The 17,856-nt window shown below is 37.1% G+C and overlaps 1 protein-coding gene across 6 annotated transcripts in view; it reads left to right on the top strand.

Annotated features, from left to right (window-relative positions):
* The first annotated feature begins 59 nt into the window (after positions 1-59).
* GABRA2 (gamma-aminobutyric acid type A receptor alpha2 subunit) overlaps positions 60-17,856 on the top strand; it is a 145,360-nt gene continuing 127,563 nt past the window's right edge. For 2 of the 6 annotated variants that reach the window (XM_021715571.1, XM_021715569.1), the window contains exons 1-2: positions 988-1,197; positions 3,632-3,747. In XM_021715571.1, coding sequence (XP_021571246.1) covers positions 1,127-1,197; positions 3,632-3,747 — 187 coding nt within the window. In that variant the 5' untranslated portion in view covers positions 988-1,126. Of the gene's footprint in view, positions 120-459; positions 1,198-3,631; positions 3,748-17,856 lie in introns of those variants that run through there. The other 4 variants (XM_021715567.1, XM_021715568.1, XM_021715572.1 and 1 more) reach the window with 4 other exon arrangements.

The following is a 17,856-nucleotide window of genomic DNA, read 5'->3' as shown; positions in this document are numbered from 1 at the left end:
CTCCCCCTCTCTCTCACTCTCACTCCCTCTCTCTTTCTCTCTTCATCTTTCTCAAGTTTCCCGTCTCCTCCAGACAGGGGCAAAGGGAAGGATACCCGGGATTCTGCGTGCTGTTTCAGGTAGGGTCGCGCCCGCTGGCTCCCGCGGGGACCCTCGCCAGCTGCCCGCGCGCCTCGCGTGCATGTCTGGTCCCCTCCCCACTCTCAGATGCGCCCTGGAGACCGAGGAGGCTCCGCGTCCCCTCCTCCCCAGCCCACGGAGAAGATCATCTCGGTACTCCTCTCCCGGAGCGTATTTGCAACTGGCATGAAATCCGAGGCGCCCGCCCGGCAGCGCGCGAGCCTGGCGCTCTGATAGTCTCCAACTTTGCACGCCGCGCCGGCCGCCGCCCGCCCGCCCGCGTCGGATCCCGAGCCTTCCTCGGGCTCCGGCGGTAATCGCGGCTCTGAGCAGCTGTCCAACGCAGCGTTTCGCAGCACTGGATCCGAACCCGGCTGCCTTCGAGACGTGGTCTTGGGCGACCGTGGGTGGGCAGGGAGGAAGGTTATTTTATTGTATTTCATATATGATGGTGAGGGAAGTGAAATAAGTGGAGACGCGAGGACCGCAATTCCCTGTAATGAAAAGAAGCATAATTGAAGAAGTGGGCTGGTTGCCCCCGGCTTTTCCCGCTGAGGTTGCGGGGGTGGTCTCAGTGGAGGCGGCTGGGGCGTGAAGTCCCCGTCTCTCCTCCCCTTTTCCACTCCCCCCTGCGACCCTCCCCTCTCCAGCTCCTGTGTCAGTTTAAAGTCCAGGATATGATGATGACAGGTGTGCACACAACAGTGACTGCTGACGATGAGGCGGGGGGGAAGTTCCTGGCAGAGCAAAGTCTGATTACTTGGTCATTCTGCTGTCAAAAACAAACAAACAAAAAAACCAAAAAAAAACAAACAAACAAAAAAAACCCATCCCCATTCCCACCCAGTCATCAAGCCCTGCACTCAGTCCACTGAAGTAATCGCCAATAGCTTTAACTCCAATTCCTATTTGAAAGGACGATGTTTTGGGTTACTTGGATAGTGGGACTGAAGGCAATATTAAGTGTATTCTGTTTTTTTCTTTCATGGCTTTGTAAAGAGCGGAGATGAAGACACAAGTGACCATCGACAACATGCATTTGTTGCTTCTTGTTTTCTTGGTGTGGGACCCAGCCAGGTGAGACGTTTATTGTATCTGACGCTTTTGATTCAGGGGAGAGGTGTGTTTCCTGGATGCCATCAATGCAGGGGTGGTTCTTGAGAATCTAGGGTGTTTTGAAGAATTATTTCTCAGAAAAGAAGGATGTACCAGGAAAGTGAACTATGGAGTAGCAGAGAGTATAGAAAGTTCACTCCTTCCTGTTTTCGTGATTAAATACAAAAGTGAACAGAAATATATTCTGTACCAAAAAAAAAAAAAAAATCACCGAAGAAAAGAATATCTTTTGTAAGATTATTCTTACAAGGAATGGAAGTGGTTAAGTATATGCGCTTAACCTAACACCAGAATTCAGTAAGGAAGCCAAGTTTTCCTTCAAGCCAGGCAGAAAAGTACCACCAAGATGACTGGAGTGCTAACTTAATTCTCTTTTTTTCTTTTTCCATGGTATGGCCCTTTTAGTCAACATAGAAAAACCAAATGGTGTGTGAGTCTTAAACCTCTAGGTGGAGATAGTTTACAACTTCAGAATCACAAACAATAAAACAAAAGCTTAATTTATTAATCAACTTTTTGTATTATTAATTTAGGGATCTTTATTCCTCAAATGGTTACTGTCATAAGAAGTACTTAAAATCTTGGAACTAATTTTCTTCTGCCTATGCTCTACAAACATAAAATCAATTCTTATTGTTTGCCTTAACTTCATCTTAGTTGAAGTCTTTTCTGTTGTTCACCATCAGTGGTCATCTTTTATTTAATGCCTTTAGGATACGATTTTCAACATGCCAGAAGACTTAAGTTACAGGTTTTATAAGAATGTTCTTGAAGCCATTTCTTTTTTGAAAACCAGTGCATCTTTATTATACCTTTACTTCCTTTTAACTTTTTATTTTTCTGTCCAAGTAATGGATAAAGTATGAACCTATTTCTTAGACTCAAGAAGCAATCTAGTTATGAAGTCTTGTTTTTATTTGAAAAATTCTGCACATTTAGCACCTGCATATTGATTTTAGAAAGGAAATATGAAATGTGATTAAAAACACTTGAGTGAAAAATCTTTATGTGGAACTTTTTGAATATCATGTGGTTCTTTAAGCTGGCAATATAGAAACTTTTGAGGATATAAACTAATATACTTAATTTGTAAATGTTTATCTTCATTTTTATGTCAGTGTTTTTTCTCTGCTCTTAAGGCAATATTTGTTTGAATTTGGTTACCAGTCCTTGATGTATTATGACTATTTTTAGCTACTGTCTCTGTAAATCATTTAAGTGCAAATGGACACTGTCTATGATTCTTTGTACAATGCACCTTGATCAGAATGTAATGACATATAATCTTTGGTTTGAAAGGAGCAAACAATTCATGATCAATTAATAATCACTGAAATTTCTCGGTACTTAACCAAGCTTATTTCTACTAGTTTTCTGTTCTATATTTGACCAGTAATGCTTATGCCAGTATTTTATTCTATTATATAAATGATTCTTTTTTGGGGTCAGTAATTTAAATCTTTAAATCATTCGGAGGGAAAAAAACATGGCAGTGAAAAGGGAGATTCTGTTTATACATTTATTTACTTCTGCACCAAGTTGTTAGATGTCACAAAATCAGATGTCTGGCTTTATGGTGGAGAAATAATGGAGAAAATCACTATTTCTGTATCTTTTCTGGTGATATTTTAAGAGCATTTGTTCTTTCTACAAATTTATCACACAAAAAAGGTAACTGGGCATTTTAATCTTTATGTTGTCCCTGTGACTATTCTCTGAGATCAATAGGGAGGCACTGGACTCTGAGGATCCATGTGTTTCTGGGGCTCTCAATGCCCACCTCCACCTCCTGGCTACAGTGGAGCCTGGCACACAGTCAGAGGAGTTTCCCTGATGTCTATATTGCACTTGGCCATTGGGTGGAGGTATAGCCAAAGTAAGAGAATACTTCTGGTTTAAAAGAGAACAAGACATAAAGAGAAAAAGAAAGACATGTATGAGGGAGATAGAAAAGTTTCATACCTCCAAGGAGGCAATTTATTTTCCAATTAATATTCAAAACACTGAAGGATTATTTCAGGAGTCTCTTTGATTGTTGCACTTTTCTAAGTGCAGAATAACATTACCATCAGTGTCTGCATGTGATCATCTATAATCATAATATAATGTTGGGAAGAGATTTCAGAAATAAAGTGAATAGTCCACATAGAATGCTAAGTGGTAGAAATCACAAATAATTTTAATATCAAGGCTTTGATAATCTACATTTAGTATCTTTCTTTAGCATTGTGTTTACCCTTCCTGCAGATGTGGTATGTATAGAAGTGAAAAAGAAAAAAGGAAGAACTTTGATGGCACTAATAGCTTAGGAAGGCTTAACATTCAAATCAAGGAAGAGGAGTATGTTGGCATTTGCAAAACACACATATATCAGCTTGTAAAATTATCTGTTTAGGTTGGTGCTGGCTAACATCCAAGAAGATGAGGCTAAAAATAACATTACCATCTTTACGAGAATTCTAGACAGACTTCTGGATGGTTACGATAATCGGCTTAGACCAGGACTGGGAGGTAAAAATAGTTTTCCTTTTTTAAAGTTCTCAAAAATAATGCCTTTTAAAGTTAATATTCTTAGTTTCATACATTTTATATCTGAATGCTTCACTGTGTATTAAAAAATCATAGATAATAGGAAGTAAGATATCTGAAAAAACTTTATTTATGATTCCTTCTATACACACATAATGGATTTAGCATATCTTTCATACAATGCCTGAAGTTATGTGGAGCCCAGGCTTTCTGCATGAGTGGTTTTTAAATTAATTTATTTCTAATGGTTAAGTTTCTCAAACTTAGAATATGTTAAAGTCTAACATTATGGAACAGATATACTTGTATAGTATATTTTCTTTCATCATATTTTCACATCAGTTTAGATAGGCAGAAATAAGAAACATTAAAAAATTAGAATATCTGAGCTGTATTTTAACAAATCCACTCTTTAGAATTCTGTGATGATATTTATTTACACATGCAGATGATATTTCTAAAATACAACACAGTCTTGGCATTCTTGAAACTTCCAAAGACATTTTGGATATACATTAACCAGAGACCTGAATTATTGGCACAGTTTAATTTCAAATTTAAATATTAGTTTTCAACTCAGGCAAATATATTGCTATTCAAGATGTGAAGGAAATTAGGCTGGACTAAAATGTTAAATTTTAATTATCACACTTGTCACATGTATGTTTTATAATCATTAAGATGTTTACTTTAATTATTAATTCAAAATTAGGACACATTAGTTGAACACTTGATACTAATCAAATATTTATATAGTTTGCCTGGTTATTGTCAGGCTTGTTGACCTGACAATGTTAAGATTCTTGAAAAAAATTGTATTGACTAAATGCCTGAATATTTATGGAAATAATTCCTTTGAAAAATATCTGTGGAAAATATGTATGTTGGCACTCATATGATTTGGATTGTTCAGGGTAGGGAAAAAGCCACAAGAGACCCAACATGTTCAATAATATGCCATTTAACTATTAGTTTTTGACTTGAATCCCTGAGTAGTGCATTGAATTTTAAGATTAAAGTCTCAGGGAGAAATAATGATCACAGATATGGCACATTGTATCCCTAAGGGAAAATTCAATTGTTTAATATACACTTAGTTTTTAAATGAGAAAATAAAAGAAAAGGAATATCTTCTGGGTAATTAACATGCCTAATGAACATAGTTATAAGGAATTGCTATCTGTCTTAGCATATGTGGCAATAAACTATTGACCAAACTCCTATAAGAGATGTAAGCCTAGTATAAGGGTGCCATAATTCACAATGGTGGTTTAACATGTAGATTGTGCTAAGGCAGGGCTTTTTTCCTAAGCCATAGGTTTTAATACTTTTAAATAAATCATGTGCTGTCAAAAAATCTTAAAATATTCAAGCTAGACTGTCTCTTTGAATTTTTGGTTTGTCCAAGGGTAAGAAAAAAGGAGATCTAACATATGAAATAATGTACCATTTAGTTGTTGTTAGTTTTTGACTAAAGCTATTAAATAGTTCAATTAATATATTCCAGCTAGACTGTCTCTTTGAGTTCTTAGGTGAAATATGTACCCTCTGTATGCATGCCGAATCACAGAAACTACCTGTTTCAGGACTTGGGTATTGTCACTGATTCCTTTATACTTCTTTTTTAGTATCTCTTACATTCCTTCAATTTTCATTGCTTGCACTCACATTGAGATTCTCACGGCCTTGTTATTTGGGTTAATGCAATATGCAAAGTGGGTTTTCTTGCTTTATTGTCTTTCCCCCCCAATCCTCTGATATTGGATATGTGCTAATATCACACAGATTCTTCTTTTAGTCTTACACTCTATTTTATATACCACCCTCTTCTTTTGATTAAATACCTGTGGTAGTTCCCCATTGCCTTTGGTAGACGGTGGTGAGAGATAATGGAAGGAATGCTTTGGAGGCAGACAGATCCAGATGGGAATTCTGCTATATCCACGCATACAAAGCTGTGCCTTGGCCAGATAATCTGTTTCTTTTGATTTAAAATGACCATTATATATCTACCCTTCTACCTTATAAAGATGTTGAGAGGATTACACAAACAAGAAGCAGACACAAAGCATGTGCTCCAAAGTAACAGTCGACAAATATCAATTCCTTTCCCCATCTCTCAGATTCCTAATTTAGCAAGGGCTTCAACAATCCACTTATCTGGCTTCATTTACCTCTTTACCTCACCTCTCATTCATCCTGCCCTTCAAACACATCTGTTCATTTTCTCTTGTTAATTCATTCCCATCTCTTTTCTTGGCTTTGGTCATATGATTCTGTTTGACTGGAATGATTTTTCCTCATCCTCTCTGCTGATCTAAATCCTACCTTTCTTGTAAAAGTCATTTTAGCACCAGTCCTCTTTAATAAAGATCTTTCTTAACTGACTTGAAGTACCCAGATTACATTGGCAGTTGTTATCTCTATATCTCATTTGGTACTTATGTGCTATCTTGTATGATTTAATGCCTTTTATGTGTCTCTTGGTATCTAATTAAGATTGTAAGCTCATTGAGGCAAGATATTGTATCATAAATCCTCTGTTCTCTCAGCAACTAAATATTGATTTGCATACTGTGGTCATAAAATAAATGTTGATGCTTGATTAATTTTTCTGTGATCAGTTAATCATCTGGAAAATGGGACTATTCATATATGGCTGACCTTTTAATTAGGAATGTTGAGTATTACATTGCAGGAGGGCAGTGTGGCTTTGTGAACAGAACTTAGCTTTAGACTTTGGAAATTTAGGTAAAATCCTATCTCTGGTACTTAGCAGTTGTGTGACCTTTCAGTACTTAGCCTCTCTGGATCTACAGTTGACATCTATAAAATGGGATTTCTAGTACTATTCTTAGACTTTTTGATGAGTATTAAATATTATGACATGTGCAGTGAATTTAGCATGGTGACTGGCATTTAGTAGATAGCTAATAAATCACAATAACTCAAATACTTTGGAGAACCTCTTAAATGCTTAAATTACTTTATGATTACTTCTGCATCAAAAATTTCTAGCCCAAATGTACATATATCATAACAAATGGCAAATCCAAGAAAATGACCTGTAACATTATATCCTAGAATTTAATTTCATCATAAGGGCAAAATAGGTTAGATTCAGTTTTAATATATCAATTCGAATATCTGTATTATGCATAATCTGGTTAATTAATTTCAGTTATTATTTTCTTTACTTTATAGCTTTAATGTAAATGAGTACTTAGAAAAGAGAAACCAGTTTTGAATGTGAGTTAGAAGAATTTTTCTTTTCACCTGACTTGGCTACTTACTAGCTCTTACTCTAGACAAGTTATGTAGACATTCTGAGCCTTGATATTTTCTTTGGGAAAATGGAAACAATCGTATTTTATTCTGAATGGGGTGTATTGTGATTCATGTATATGGCTAAGATTATATATTAAGTGATAAAATCTTAAGGTATTTAATGATTAATACTAGATCCCTTGAAAAATTTAAGTCAGATCTTGGTGCCCGATTAATTCAGAATAAAAGCTAGACGTCTTGTGGTGATCCCTGAGGCCTGTACAATCTGTCTCCTCATTCCTTCTTTGACCCCACCTCACACAGCTCTCTCTCTTGCTGATGCTGCTTCAGTCACTCTGGATTACTTCCTGTTCTTTGAACACACTCGAATCCCTGTGGGACCTTTTCCCTGGGCTGTTCTGTCTTCCCTGGGATAGCTATCGATCTTCCCTTCTCAATAAGTCCTACCCTGACCAACCCAACACATCCTCAGTCTTGATGCCCCTTAGTTAGCTTCACCTTTTCTTTAGCACTTACCTTTAGATCTTATGCATTTGGTAATCTTACTTCATTACCTTTTTATATACAGTATTATTTATTTATTACCATCGTGTCAATTGCTTATTTTTGTTTCTTCTGATAGATTGGAGACTTTATGAGGTTGGGGATTTTTACCTGTTTTGTAATTTAGTTCACTGATATAATAGTATCTGGCAAGCATGCAGTAGGTAATCAACAAAAATATCTCTTGAATGAATTATAATTGTATTAATTAATATCATTTTTAAGTATGCTACTATGAAAGGGAGTAACTATAGAATGTACTTTATCCTTAAAATCAACAGGACAATTATTTAATTACCACATTGACCTCTCACTATTAACATCAACATATTTTAGGTTGACTTCTTGGTGAGTTGAAATAATTATTATATCAACAACTAGAACTCCTGATTTATATTACTTGTAGTTCTGCTATGAGCTAACTGTGTAATTTTGGGTGATTCATTTGTTCATCCATCCATGACTTAATTTACTCATCTATGAAATGGGAGGAAGTGTCCTACTTATTTTACATATATCTCATAGGGATAATGTGTGACTCAAGTACATTAAAATTCTTAAGAAAGCATAGTGTGGCATACAAGTACTAGTATTGTTGGCCATAAAGGAAGAGAGGGTTTTTAAATATATATATATAATTTTATTTGTAGATTTAAGGGATACGTGTGCAGGTTTGTTACATAGTTCTATTGCATGGTGATGAGGGTCTGACTTCTAAGGAAACCACCCCCAGATGGAAAGCATGGTCTCCAGTGGGTGGTTTTTAAACCCTTATTCCTCTTTTCTCTTTCTACCCCCTCCCCCACTTTCGTAGCCCCCAGTGTTTGCTGAGAGTTTTTCAAGGGAATATTATTTTAGGAAGTCATATTATTTGAAAACATGCCAGGAAAATCTTGGTAGATCTTATGCATTTGGTAATCTTACTTCATTGTGTGCAGAAACTTGAGATGGGATTGCCTCAAAATAGTATCTACCAGGACCATACATTCAGATTAGCTAGACCTAATAATTGAATCACCTTTTCCTGTTGTCTTCATTTTAGACATTGGCGCTAACAACGTGGGGTATCACCCATGGATTTTGACATTTCATAAGAGGCTTTCAAATTGTTAAATGAATAAAGGAGCAACATTTGTTTTTTAGACCGATTTTATAAGGTCATTGGAAAAATTAATGTGTAGACAGGCCTCATATATTTCTGACAGCTGACAACCACAATGCTCAACAGTGACAACTATTAGAAATGACAAGCCTTGGAACTAAATTATAGATTCAGTCTGGAAAATCCAGATTGACTACCATGCTTAACTGCATTTTGAAAAGCTGTTTCAGGGAGGTTGTCTAGAAAGAACACCACACCCTCCTACCTGGTGCTCTCGTTTTATATTCTGAAACCTTGAAGAAGCTTTGTGCTTACAGCTATGAAAAAATCTGAGGTCCAAACATAGACTTAGGGTGTGAGAATCAACTTCCAACTTCATTCTTGGATATTTATTCTTATGCTGGGGAGAGATATATGATCACGTTTTCATAGATTTTGTTACTCCCAAATTCATAACAATGATATATAGGCTATTCAGTGGGCGAAAGTTAATACAAAAAAATCTGATCTTTTCCAGAACCTCAGAGGGTGTCTGACCTCAAAAGAGCATTGTATTACTTCATAAAGTAGTGGTGCCTGTTTTTGAAATCTATTGTCATTGTATAATAACTACATAAATATAAGCATGTTCTTTTTTTTTTTTTTTTGAGTTGGAGTCTCACTCTGTCACTGAGACTGGAGTGCAGTGGCCGCTCCCGGCCACCGCAGCCTTGACCTGCTTGGCTCCGGTGATCCTTCTGCCTCAGTTTTCCAAGTAGCTGGAACTAAGGCGCGCACTACCATGCCCAGCTAATTTTTGATTTATCATAGAGATGAGTTCTCACCAAGTTGCCCAGGCGGGTCTCGAACCCGCGGGCTCAGGCAATCCACTCACCTCAGCCTCTCAAAGGTGCGGGATTACAGGCTGAGCCACCAAGTCCAGCTAAGCATGTTCTTTAACCTCTTCTTGCTTTTTTTAAATTTATAAAATGAGGATAAAAGTATCTGACTTACTGGTTTGTTGTGGGTTTATCTTTTTTTAATGTCTAAAACCTTTGAACAGTGTAAGGCAAACAGCATAGGAACTCAATACATGTAAAGATGATTTTTGGTGGTGTTGGTCCTACTGCTAATTCTCTTGCAAATGCAATAGAAAGATGCCACCCAATGTTACATTTAATTGATAAAAACTGTTACTTCTCACAAATGTTAACCTGGGGCACAAAAAATACAGTTTTAAAGAAAGCAGATGCATGTGTGTTTCTGATGCATTCAGTCTCATTTTGTGGGCACACCTTTGTATATGTAAAATACCTCTGAAAACAAAACCGATAACAAAAGAAAGATGAAATATTTATTGTGTTTCATAATTATTGTCATGACATGTAGCATTTTGGCATCATCAGTTTATGCTGATGAATTTGCCTATAGAAGCAAAGTTATATTTACAAAAGAAAAGCTCACTGTATGACATAGATGTTGATTTTATGTATAAAATAAAATTAAAAGCATGTCCACCAATCTAACTTGAACAGCAAAACATCTGGGTCTTGTGACTATGGAGTCTACACCTGATGTTTGATAGCACTGTTCTTATGCTTAAGGTGAGGGGTGATGGTGGAGACAAGAGGGAGCGAACATACTGAGAATGGTTCAAAATTTCAGCATATAGAACTGAGGAGGCTGGGGGAAGATAGGAAAAGGTGGGTTGCAAGATGAGTGGAAAGCAGAGATTGAGCTGAGCTTCTAAGTAGGTCTAGTCTCAGATGAAGGCAGGGCAGCCTCCAGATGTTGGAGCTTCTGCTTCTTTGAAAAGCTGTGGTGTTTGGCATTCTCCTCCTCATTTATAGGCAGCTGCGTTCAGGGCGATGCGCTCACAGAGGCACGAGACAGCTGAGAATTCAGCCTTCCCTTCTGACTCAGACTCCTCGGTCTCCTAAAGTTCCCCAAGTAGGATAACTTTCAGAATAAGCCCTTGGCATAAAAAGATTTTGGAGCCCTTTTCATGCACTTCACTGGATCCACCCACTTGAGTCTGCCTAAAGATTGCAGGAAGACTGTATTTTATTTTATATTACTTTATTTTATATTATTTTTGAGTCAGAGTCTCACTCTGTCACCCAGGCTGGAGTGCAGTGGCACGCTCACAGCCACTGCAGCCTCCTCCTGCTGGGCTTAGGTGATCCTTCTGCCTCAGCCTTCCAAGTAGCCGGAACTACAGCCATGCACCACCATGCCTGGATAATTTTTATGATTTATTGTAGCGATAAGGTCTCACCAAGTTGCCCAGGCTGGTCTCGAACTCCTGAACTCAGGCAGTCGTCTAGCCTCAGCCTCCTAAAGTGCTGAGTGGACAGGCGGCTATAGTGCCTGGCTAGGACTGCATTTTGTTATTTCTCGAGTGAGACAATGGAAATAGGTTGGGGTGATTTCACACAGGTGTGTAAATAAGTGCCTGTTGATGAAAGTGTAAATAACTAACAGTTGCTGGACACTTCCTATTTATTTAAAATCATTCTGTGGGAGGCATGAAACATAAAAAACAAAGAGGTACTGGCTGCCTGAAATGGGAGGCCACCAGGGAGGCTGGAGACTTCTGGACACAGCTTCCAAAGTCGACTTCTTTCATTTTGTCTGGGGGCTGTCCAACTTCTCTCCATCTGGCATGGAGAGAGCAAACCGATGGACTTCATTACAGTGCATGCTAGGTTAAACTAGAAACACAGGGATGCTATGTGGAGTTCTTTTGGATTCTTTTGAGTATTTTGAGGCGTGACTAACAAGTTTCTTAGTGTTTCTGCACACCCTCACTGACACTGTGTGTTACTTGCCCACTCCGTGTTGCAGAATTGCAGTAAGACAAGCCTCTTAAGAGATGACCAGAGTGAGGCAGTGCTGCAGAACTTTTTCTCAGTGGGTTATTTTATTTTATTTATTTATTTTATTTTTATTTTGGAGTTGTGGGGGTAGAAGCGGGAGTTTACTACATAAGTAGAATACATGCAATTGAAGTTTGGACTTCTAGCTTGCCTTCTCTTTCCCTGACAGTGTACCCAGGTACCAATATTTTATCACGTATCCCCTCCCTCCTTCCTTCCCTCCCTCCCCTAGCAGGTGTCCAGCATCTGCTGATCTCACCCATGTGCCTGTGTGACTAGTGTTCAGGCCCCACTTATGTGTTAGAACATGTGGTATGCAGTTCTTTGCTTCTGCGATAGTTTCAGTGGGTTATTTTAACTAGATATATGACTTGTGATTATTTTGTAGGAAATGTAGACTGAATACATGACAGCACTCGTCTGTGTTAGATTAGATAGTGCCATTTTCTCCCCGTACAGCAAGAGCTGGGCAAAATTCAAGGTGACACCATTAAAGTACATGACTACAAAAAAACAAAAAACTGCTCATGTTTTAATGAGCTAACACTGGGGCTTTGTTTTCACTTTAAAACGTTTTTGGTTGACAGCAGTTTGTCTTTTCAACCATCGCTGTTAGAAAGGTGTTGCCCTCAGTCATGATTCTGAGGGTTAGATATTTTGGCTTTTTCAGGCACAAGCATGCCTCACTCACTGTGAGTTTTTTGTTTTTATTTTTTTCCTCTACCACTTAAGTTCAGGTGCAAAGTGTTGTGCCCCACCTTCCATTAATACACAGTAGATAAATTGGACCATAGGCATGACTGATCCATTTGTTCTAGTGTTATATTTTTATTGCTACAGCTCAATTATATTGTAAAAAATCTATATTGGTGGTGAAGACGGCCAGAGGAACAGCTTGGCCAGTCAGCAGTTCATCATTTTCAGTGTGTTAACACGGAAAGAGTCAAATGAAGTTATTGGAGCATTTTGTTTCTTAGCACATGTGTGTTGAGGGCATGTGATGTGCCAGACACTTTGCAGGAAATAAAGACATATGAGGTGTAGTGTTGGTCCTCTGGGGGAATGGAGTCCCTCAGGGGACAGGTAAGGCATGCACACTGTTGTCCTCAAAATAACTTGAAACAGCACACCACATGCTCCATTATAAGAGCATGCCATCAAAGCTTAGAGAACTAAGACATAACTTTTACGTGTACCAGCTAACTGTAGTTAGCCAAGTTCTGTAGCTATTAAGCGTAGTTCATGCATTCAATTGTTTCTTACTAAGGACTTAGGAATTGCTGTGTACTATTTTAAATGCTGGAAATACTATAGACACAAGACCTAGCATTCATATAAATTCATATCATACCATATTTTGGCTCTTTCTGACTTTTGTGTGTTCTAGACATTGGTTTCTTCTTTCCCTCCTTGATTAAGAATTCTGCATACTTACTCTATGCTTTCTTTATTGAACTTTAAGTCTTTTGTCATAAAAGGAAGAGTGATTTCTGTTAGAGTTACTGTCAGGCTGAGAATTAAAACTTCAGAAGAGAGTAAAACCTAGAGACCATATCTTTCTGGATCTGCAGCAGAGGTGTCCAGACAGTGTTAATTCCAGTAGAAACTTCTGGATATTCCTCCGTTACCTTTTTGAGAAAACCTATCTTTCTGCTGTATTTCAATTTGTTTTGAGATACAAGTGAATGAAAAATTAACTAGACATGTATTGCAAAACAAAAAAAAAGAATAAATTTATGAGAATACGATAAGTATTAAGTTTATTTCTTTTGAATGTTTAATGTTGTTGACACAACATGGAATCCTTTTTTCTTTTCTCTCTCTTTCTTTCCCTTTCTTTCTTTCTCCCTCCCCTTCTCCCTCCTTCTCCCCTCCTCCTCCTCCTCCTTCAGTCTGTCTTCCCCTACCCACCCCTTCTCCCTTTCTTTCTGAGTCTCACTCTGTGGCCCAGGCTGGAATGCAGTGGCACAGTCACAGTTCAACACAGCCTTGACTATGACTCCTGAACTCAGGCAATCCTTTCACTTTAGCCTTCTGAGTAGTTGGGACTACAAGTGTGTGTCACTATGCCCCACTAATTTTTTATTTTTATTTTTGTAGAGACAGGTCTTGCTATGTTGCCCAGGCTGGTCTCAAACTCCTGGGCTCAAGGAATTCTCCTGCCTCAGCCTCCCAAAGTGCTGGGATTATAGGAGTGAGCTACCGCCCCCAACACAACACAGAATTCTACAAATGTTTGTTTTTAACTTGAAATGTATTTATCTCATGAGGTATATGTCTTACCATGTACAAATCAGATATAATCAGAATAAAATTAATGTTTAGGTATAAAAAGATTTCATATAATAACTCCTCAGTTCAGGGATATCAACTTATCACATACAAATTCCTAAAATTCTTCATTGTATTTTGCATTTGAAGTAACTAATATTAGGTGGCAGTTTTGATAGTTTTGTGTTTTTATTATACCTTTTTAAAGGTATAATCTCAATGTGATAAATGGGTTAAATCTATTCTTGTTTATTTCAATATTAAAATATGTTAAAAACAAGAAAAGATTTCACATAAAATTCTATAAATAGTACTTCATTATAAAAGCATTCTTTTAGTAAATATCTTTATTAACATTCAGTTGTCAGCAACTTTTTAGGGAAATGATGTTCCAGGGATGTGTATGGTATCTCTTTTCTTTTTTTTTTTTAATGAAGCATTTTACTATTCTTAGGGGATATATTTAGTTAAGATATTAATAATTAATTATTAATAAAACATAATAAAAAGTAAGGTTTTTCTTCTGATATAGTTAGATAGATATTCATATAGTGTCCATAGAAAAATATGTCAAAAATGAGGTGACATTATTTTCAACTGTTTTATCGAGATAGTTAGCAAAATCTAACAAATATGGTATACTGAGAAGTAAAATTGGATTTTGTCTATGAGTAGAGATGTAGAGTAACATCTGAAGGTTAAGGACGGTTGAAGAAAGGAAAAGAAAGTATACATGTCTCCTAATAGCCTGCTACAACTCATTATTTAGATATTGCTTTGTAGTGGAACCTAATACATTTTAGTAAGCATTGGGGAGGCATTTGACTTCCATGAAGACAGTAAAAGGATCAGGTGCTTTTAGAATGATGTGTGTTAAAAGCATGCCAGGACAGAAGAGAACTCCAGACTTGACTTGGAAGAGTAGTTTGGAGGAGAAAGAGAAATAATGTCAGGGAGACTTTTAGAAAGAGATGAAAGGGTTCCTGTTTACTCTTAATTACTTAAGAGAAGATTTTAGATTTGTGTATGTGCATATTTTTTATAACTTTATGATAGAGATGTGGGATACAAGTAAGGATTAAGCAACCAATGCTAAGATTTTTGTTGTTGTTGTTGAGTTTGTATTTTTTTAATTATATGGCTTTTTAAAAGAGTATAAAAAACAGAATTAAGCAAGTTAGCCACAGTCGGAGAATTGGGGTAAATGGAAAAAGCTCCTTTTTGTTACCATGATTATACAGAGAAACTCTTCAAATTTTCAAGAAAAAAAAATAATAGTGGGCTAAAATGCCAGTCAGAATAACAAGGAAGATTAAGATTTGGATACCATGAGAGAGAATGTCTTAATTAAAAGAAAATGGAATTGCAAAACTGGTGTTCAGGTCAGGTAGAGGGGAATATGGAATGATAGATTTAATTAGTTATCTGGGGCATGGAAGAGTAATCATCAAAGCAAAAATGGGAAACTGAAGATTGTGCTCAGTAGAATTGCAAAAAAATTGTCCAATAGATATTTAAGTAAGAGAAACTTCAGAATCTTAGGAAACTAAATGGAATGGGCTTACACAGTGAAAATGTCATAAAAGAATGGGGGTGAATGTAGGGTCACTTTCAAGAAAACAGTCATTAGAGCATTACCAAAACATCAGCAAAGTCCCTTGATAACTAAAAATTAAAACTGAGTGTCTTTTTATCATTGTGAGTAGTTTTTGCCTTAGTAGCTATTATAGAATTACAGGATCAAAGATAGCTAACAAGAAAACCATACATGGAATCACGATTAGTAATGCTTATATTAAAGTATGTCCTCATTTAAAATAAATTAAATATAAAAAATGGACTCATTATTCTTCAGAAATATTCACTGGAATAGCAGTGTCTGAATTCTTCAAGGAGAAGGTGAGACCATGTAGTAGTGAAGAGAATATTGCTACGGCAGAGGGATTTCTTTCAACTTTCATTCCTGCAAGCTTCCCTGTTATTCTAAAGGGCTCCTGGAAGTATTTCTGGCTGTTGCCAAGCTGATGATATGATTTATAGCTTTAGCAGGGAGGGTCACTTAGCATTCACATTTTTATCTCTGAAATACAGGGGTGATGACAATTCCTGTGGAACTCAGTTGCTTACTCAGGATGGAGTCATTTGTGTCCGGTTGCCTGTTTCGCTGATGTGGCCTGCCTTTGCCATTCCCCTTGAGCTGCGACCACACCCAATCCAGTCTTTGTCGTTTTTGGTGACAGCTTCTAATACAAGCATCACACTCTCAGGCATCTGACTGCCACCAGTTGCAGGGGGCAGCTGCAGTTTCTGCCTCTGTTGCCACTGCTTCTGAACAGCTGTGATGTTAAGTGAAATCTATCAACAGATAAGGAAAGTGGGCAGGTGCATGTTTAAGTGAGTGGATATGAAAGTTAGTGGGGTGGAAAGCAGATGTCTCTTCATCAAATCCTTTCCCTTTAGGGAACGGTTCTGTGGCCTGTCATCTCTGCGATTTTCCCCACCTGGTTAGAGAGGGTTGTGTGTGGCACTTTACATACTTCTGTCTGAAGACATTAGAAAAGGATATAATAATCTCAAGTGCTTTTGAATACTGAAAATTTAATGCCAATTGGAGACAAGGAAATTTTGCTCCCAAACATTAGAATAAAATAATCAAATATATGTAAGAGAAGGAAATTATAGTAACCTTCATCGGTTAGGGATGTGTTTGCCTGAAAATAACAGAAAAAATACATCTATAGTGATTTCAGTGGGGGTCCGTTTCTTTTCCACAAACAAGAAGTCTAGAGATAGGTGGCACCTAGCACTAGCTGAGCTCCTCAGTGATGGCGTGAAAAGCACAGATTCTTCATTATTTCATCTCCTTTCTTAGTGTTTACTTCTGCCTTTAAATGTGTTGCCTCATGATCCCAAGATGACTGCTACAGTTCCAGCTATCCTATCCAGGGGAAAGGCCAGAATAAAAGAAAGGGATGGCACCATCTGTTCTTCTCATCAGAAAAAAATAAGCCTTCCCGGCTCTTGCAGTTGATTTCTACCTCTATCTCATATCTCTTTCCAGTCAGAAGGGCATCTAGGAAAATGAATGACCTCCCAGGGGTTGGGCACATTTGTGCCTAAATAAAATTGGGGATTTATTAAAAAGAAGGATGCTTTGGATAATCAGTAGGCTACTGGACATGTCTGCTGCATCTACAAGGAAAGTTACTACTAGGAAAGTTACGTAGTCTCTCTGTGCCTCAATTTCCTGTTCTGTCAAGTGAACATATGGATCACCTGGAGGGTCATTGCTAAGGTGCATATTTTGATTCAACAAGTCTATGTGAAGTTCAAGATATTGCCTTTCTAACCAGCCCCTAGATGTAGCTCCTGGTCCATGGGCTATATTTTGAGTAGCAAGGAATTATCAGCTAAGGCTACCATGTCGTACAACAGCAGGGAAAATTTATAAAGGATGTGATATAATGAAGAGAACAGGTCCTTTAAGTGCTTACCAAATATGATATCAAGTTTTTTTCCAGATACTTATAAATTCATAATTTTTGTTTCTAAAAATAGATGATCAACTTTATTTTTAGTAGAGTATAATCATAAACAAATTTATGCCTTATGGTATGCTTGTGCAAAATTGTTGATAAATATTAGATTGACCATTAATTTAGGTGGATATGGTATATAATATTAATACAAGTTCTCTATCAAGTCATAAGTACACTTCAGTTATATCATATTCAGTGAATAAAAAATATATAAAAAATTATGTATACATGCTTATATCATATATATATTATATATATAAATTAAAAGAAATCTGTAAAATGCTGTAGTGGTATTTGAATTTTGCTTCATAACAATGTGTTGGATACTGCAGTTAACTAGTTGATGAATAACAAAAATCTGACACAATTGTAGTGACTAAACTTTTATAAATAATTGATTATTTTAAAAATAATTTAACTTTTTCACAATGACACAAGGGAGGGGTCAGCACTTGCGGGACACTGCCAGTGGTAGAGGGGGAACATAATA

The sequence above is a fragment of the Carlito syrichta genome, unplaced genomic scaffold (assembly GCF_000164805.1).
Source record: "Carlito syrichta isolate Samal-C Ts95f unplaced genomic scaffold, Tarsius_syrichta-2.0.1 Scaffold307196, whole genome shotgun sequence".
NCBI classification, from domain to species: Eukaryota; Metazoa; Chordata; class Mammalia; order Primates; family Tarsiidae; genus Carlito; species Carlito syrichta.
Note: the sequence above shows the minus strand (reverse complement) of the source record. Positions and strands in the feature narration are given on the sequence as shown.